The sequence below is a fragment of the Bombus bifarius genome, unplaced genomic scaffold (assembly GCF_011952205.1).
Source record: "Bombus bifarius isolate JDL3187 unplaced genomic scaffold, Bbif_JDL3187 scf7180000009243, whole genome shotgun sequence".
In the NCBI taxonomy this organism is placed as follows: domain Eukaryota; kingdom Metazoa; phylum Arthropoda; class Insecta; order Hymenoptera; family Apidae; genus Bombus; species Bombus bifarius.
This window is the reverse complement of record NW_022884989.1, coordinates 771391-777390: the sequence shown is the minus strand read 5'-3', so window position 1 is coordinate 777390 and position 6000 is coordinate 771391. Positions and strand designations below refer to the sequence as shown.

At 33.4% G+C, this 6000-nt stretch overlaps 1 protein-coding gene across 1 annotated transcript; it reads left to right on the top strand.

Moving 5' to 3' along the window:
- The first annotated feature begins 907 nt into the window (after positions 1 to 907).
- LOC117214859 (myrosinase 1) lies at positions 908 to 5684 on the top strand. The gene is made up of 8 exons (XM_033461237.1): positions 908 to 1068; positions 1484 to 1599; positions 1679 to 1812; positions 2926 to 3602; positions 3704 to 3854; positions 4532 to 4773; positions 5085 to 5245; positions 5329 to 5684. Exons 1-7 carry the CDS (start codon positions 1019 to 1021, stop codon positions 5203 to 5205), a joined length of 1491 nt encoding a protein of 496 aa, XP_033317128.1. The 5' UTR covers positions 908 to 1018; the 3' UTR covers positions 5206 to 5245; positions 5329 to 5684.
- Positions 5685 to 6000: the final 316 nt, after the last annotated feature.

Below are 6000 nucleotides of genomic sequence, written 5' to 3'. Positions count from 1 at the left end.
GCGCGGCACGGCGAACGTACAACGTATTTCGTATCGGGATATCGAGAAACAAAATGGAGAAAGGAGAAAGGGAGGCGGTAGGTGGTATCTTCGCGGCAACAAAGTTTTCGTACCTCCACGCGTATTTTTCTATCCAGCTTATATAACCTTATAGCCGAATGTTTCGCGGAGATTACCTGTCAGGATACGTATTACCCGCTGGAATGATTTTTCTCGAGGTATTTCGAACGGAGAAACGACGCGTTTCGGCGAATGCCTCTTAAATGCGTCCGTTTGTCTTGTTTCTATCTGCCATGTCTCTCACTTACGTAACACCTTCACGTCCGGCAGCTATCAACGTATGTATAAACAAACGCAGGCCAAATGTTAGTGTCCTGTGACACCACGTTAGTGTCACACGCAAATTAGCCTTTTACGTAGAGTTTGCGAACTTGACATTTTTTTACCAAAGAAACGTTAGTTACTGGTTAATGTTACTGGTAAATTTATGTTGATAACAAGATGTTAAATATTAGTATCAGTACTATACTTTACATGCATAAAAATTCATAGTCTGTTTTAATATTCGTAGTTTAATATAAGTTGTCTAAATATGTATATAGTTTGTTTATTTTTTAAACAAAAAGCAAATATGTTTACATAGAAGTTTATAGGAGGAAATATATATGTATTTGTCTGGAAGTGTTTTATAGTATTACAAATGTTATTATTAAAGAGATATTATAAAATGTTTCAAAGACTAATAAAATAAAGTAAATTGATAAGAAATTATCTAAAGAATAATGTGAAGATTATTTAGATATCGAGATTATGTGAAGATATTGATAAGATCCTTAAACAAAATGATAAATTAAAAACACATCAACTTGAATGCGGGGTTTGTGAGTAGACACGTGAATGTACAAATATTCCAAGAGCTACGTATTATCAATAAGATTCGATAACATGTGGAAGCAACATGTTATATATATAAACAAGCTGTAAGAATTGTGGATGCATTTATAGTTTTCAAGCAAACATGTCAACTACGCTCTCGCTGGGATCCAGCATTCTTCTTCTACTTGCAATGTGAGTACTTAATTTTCTATTCTTCTTTAAGAAAATTTTTCCAATATTTATGTTAAGCAGAAACAAAGTTTTTAAGTGAAAATATATCAAATTTTGTTTAGTTCCAATTTTTATTTTTTAATCTTTCTTACGAATGACTATTCTCAAATTTTCCATTAATCAATGTTTTGATAATCAATCGTTCTATTAATCGATATTTTCATAATCCGTACTTTTAAACAGGCAATTTTATTTACCTTTTTCTCTGTTTTACACTTAGCTATGTTTCACAGAATTGACATTCAACATTTTTACGTTACTGAAGATTCATTAAATAAATAAATTTTCCATTTAGAATCGTGACGATCGACTCTTCAACGATCGATTCAATACAGTTTTTCAAACGATCATTTTTTAAATGTTCCTTCTTTTTTAGCTCTGTATGTGCTGAAGATGCAGAAGATCAGGACAAATATTTGAAATTCCCGCCCAACTTCCTCTTTGGAGCTGCGACAGCTTCATATCAAATAGAAGGTGCCTGGAATGTGAGCGGTAGGTTGATCAAATTTTAATTCAGACTTCCAAATCTGTGAATTTTTCAAATAATTTTCCTTTCACGTTGGAAACGTAGATAAAGGAGAAAGTACTTGGGATCGATTCGTTCATGATGGTAGAGGCCGCGTTTACAACAACGACACGGGAGATATTGCTGCAAACTCTTATTATCAATACAAGGAGGATATTGCTATTCTGAAGAAGCTTGGGGTAAATATATCGTAATACGCTGCTAATAGCAGTGGTATTTTTATTTTTGCTCTTCATTTTTGTATAAATGCGTCGTTTGCTATAGTCTCTAGGATGCTTATTCTATTCGCAGTCCTGTAGCTTTGAGTTGAACTGTTTCCTTCGATCCCTTGTATCTCTATTCGCATGTTCTATTAGTTAATAATATGTAATATTTTATAAAACTATTGGTGATATAATCGGTTAAATTCATTTCTTAGCTTAAGTGTGCAAAGTTGTTTTGATATATATCATAACATGTCACGAATAATGGGTTCATTCATATTATACAGTAGAATCAATGTAATAATTGCTGTATACGTATACATAATAAAATTCTTTACTGTTTATTTATTTATAGGCACTTTGTATTCTGATCAGATCGAAAGCCTAAGCAGATAAGGAGTAATTTTATAACAATGTGCAACAAAATGGTAACTCTTGATAGCAATTAATTATACCGGATACGTGTTGTAATTGTTGAATATTATAGGAAAAGAATGAAACCTCCTCCTTTGGAATTATCCGCGAATTTGCTGTACGTAATTCACCCAACTTACACGGAATTACATATGTCAAAACGTCACTTCTAAGTTAGGGAGTTGCTCGAAACGTGCCAGTTGTTGCTCGATTTAAAAAGCTTCACTTTCGAGTGACACGTTTCAGTTTCCTGTATAATTTAACACATTTCTATACGACTCGAACTTTTCTACATTTAGCACAATAGAACTATCGTAATAAATTGAATAATCTAAATTAATGACATTGATTCTATCAAACTTGTATTGTAGCCTCTCACATAGTGTCCAATTTATTTCAATACTGCTTTGATTCGCGTCAAAATTCAGATCAATAGAACTCATAAATCTTCACGTAACTACGTATCCCTTTTACGCAAAAAATCTCCTAACTTAGACTTTACTATTTTAACAACCCAATTAGGTCCATGGAAATCCAGAACCCATGTATTCGTGACTGTTACACTCATGAAATTCGGGATCGAAGTACCAGTCACCACTGATATTTGGTCATCAAAATTGCCGATATATGTAGATAGTAACAAAACCAGCTAATTTTCTTCTTACATTTCAACAGTTCAATTCGTACCGTTTCTCCGTGAGCTGGACACGAATCCTGCCGACGGGTTTCCCGAACAAAATCAGCAAGGATGGCGTCCAGTACTACCATGATGTGATCAACGAGCTCATAGCAAACAACATCGAACCATTATTGACAATTTGCCATTGGGACCATCCGCAAGTTTTAGAAGAAATGGGAGGCTGGTTGAACGATGAAATGGTCGACTGGTTCGGCGATTACGCGAGAGTCGTATTCCGCGAATATGGATCGAAAGTGAAGAAATTCATCCCGATAAACGAGCCCATCGCTCTTTGTAAAAATGGCTACAGTCTTGGTATACACGCTCCTGGTAAAACTCTACATGGATTCGGCGAGTACTTGTGCATGCATAACGTGTTGAAATCGCACGCCAGAGCCTATAGGATCTACGAGAGTGAATTTAAGAAGAACTATGGGGGACAAGTTGGTGTTCTGATCAATTTAAGCGCCTATATGCCGAAAAATCCTGAGTCTGCCGATGCTGCGGAAACGTCTTTTCAATTCAACGTTGGTTGGAGCATGCACCCGATATACTCCAAGGAGGGCGATTATCCACTTGTGATGAAAGAACTGGTGGCCAACAAGAGCGCAGAGCAAGGTTACATGAAATCTCGTCTACCCACGTTCGATGCAGAGTGGATCAAATATATAAAGTATTGAATTGTTTTATTCTTTTTGAAGCGAAATTGGAGTGTACGGTGAAACAAACATCTACTATCAGTAATTATGTCTAATATTATTTTTATTGCTACAGTGGAACCTCAGACTTTATGGCTGTAAATCATTACACATCCAGGCTAGTTGCAACTGGTACTATGGGACGTGTACCATCCCAAGAAAATGACCAAGGAGTGATAGAGACTATCGATAGTTTGTGGAAATCGTCAGCTACTGACTGGTTGAAGGTATTCTGTTTACATTTGAGTCTTGAGTTTGCAACTTGAGTAGTTAAAAAAACGATCTTAATTTCTTTTGATAGAGAAAATAATAAAGAAGAAAAATAAATAAATAAAAAGAGTTTGAATGAATTATTAAAGAAAAGATTCTTAAGATTCGAACTTCATAATTGCGATTTTTTATCGTATTGTATATTATACGAGTTATGAAAGCAATAAAGATTGATCGAGAGTTACGAGAGAAAATTTAATTAGATTTAAACTTTTTAAATTCTACTGGAAAATTTTACTTGAAATTTTTCTTCGTCCTATATCCTTCATCCTATAGGGAAATGGAATATTTTAGAACTAATATTTTAACAGTATGTTTTAATAACACTTTTTCTTTATACGAGATAATAGTTATATTTTTAGCAGAAAAATTACCAACAATTAATATAAATATGCATAATACACATAAAGTATTATGATTATTATGGTATTATGGAAATAGATAAATATATATAATTATATTTCTGTCGTAATAGGAGACGACATGTAATTTAGTAATTGTAAAAATTTCTTTGTACAAATTAAGATAAATTTAATAAACAAACATACGTGTTTATTCATATGTTACTTATATGTCACGAAAATAAATAATGCATAAAACGCGTGTTACAGTAATTTTTTGTTACACGTTTCAGGTTGTACCTGAAGGTTTCCGATATATCCTCCGTCAGTTGGCGACAAATTACGGCAACCCACCAATGTATATCACTGAAAACGGTGTTTCCGATCACGGAGCACTCAACGACGACGACAGAATCTTCTACTATCGCGAATACTTAAGACAGATGCTTCTCGCCATTCACGTTGATGGTGTGAACGTAAAAGGATATATGTTATGGTCGCTTCTGGATAATTTCGAATGGGACAGGGGATACAGGTAAGCGATCACGAAATTAACATGAGAGTACAGTGATTTTTTTACATCATAAAATAGTCTAGAACCGTAGATATAAAATTAACATCGTCAATTTATTCATTTTTTTTAAATTAATTAATTATCAAAACACACGAAACACAGTAAATACAGATTTAAATAAAAGATACAGGTCTGCATATTAATATTTATAAATACAGAAGCCAAGTATCCTGAGCGATCTGCACTTTATATGTTGCAAAATATCTTTTTTGAGAACTTACAGGATATTCATGCCAATGGAAACGACTAATAGTACGTATTATAATTTCTAGCGAACATTTTGGTATCGTCTCTGTCGACTTCAAAGATCCAAAGAGACCACGAATATTGAAGAAGTCTGCTTCCTGGTGGCAAAATGTTATAGCCGCTGGAAAAATTGATAGGAGCTGTTAAGATCTCTCTGCTCACCTTAAATCATATACGATTTATATTCGTAAGTATTGCGTACAAGATTCCGATCATTTTAATAAATTAATTTGTTCAGAATAATTTATAAGTTATATGATGTTATCACAGATTTATTCTCAGAAAAGTTTTCTTTTTGGTCAATATTTTTTATTCATTTTACATTAAAATCTTCCGAAACAATTTTATATCTTTGATTTCATTCATGTTTATTTTCTTCGGCTAGAAGTTTTAATAATTTATAAGCCAGCGCGGATAAAAATTCATCAGGTCAAATAAGTTTTCAATTTTAAAAATGTATAACATTAAAGAAGTATGGGTAAAAAGATGGGTAAAAGAGCAGAAAAAATTATCGTTTGTATATAACAACGTGATATGTATATAGAAAAATAATATTAAAACATGTAAAATTTTACCTTGATCTATAAGCGTTAAGTTCATTAATATTAAGTTAATCTGTTATCTTATGTTCGTAGTTTTGTTTCGAAATTTTCTTATTTGTATGAAAACGACTTACTATACGATTTTTCCTTTTTTGTGCCATCAAATAACATTCTCGGCTTCACGAGGAAAAACTTCATTTAACGGACATTTATCCATGTTGCGTTTTATATCCTATTCATATTGGAAGTTCGAATCGGCCAAGGACGAGATAAAGCGCCGGCTACGAAGGCCTAGAGATAAGAGGTACCAATTCGACTTGTAGATGCTCGAGTGCCTATCTCGTTTACACACATTTCTATACAACCAGTAGCTAACGAAAACGAAGAGAAAAGCAAAATA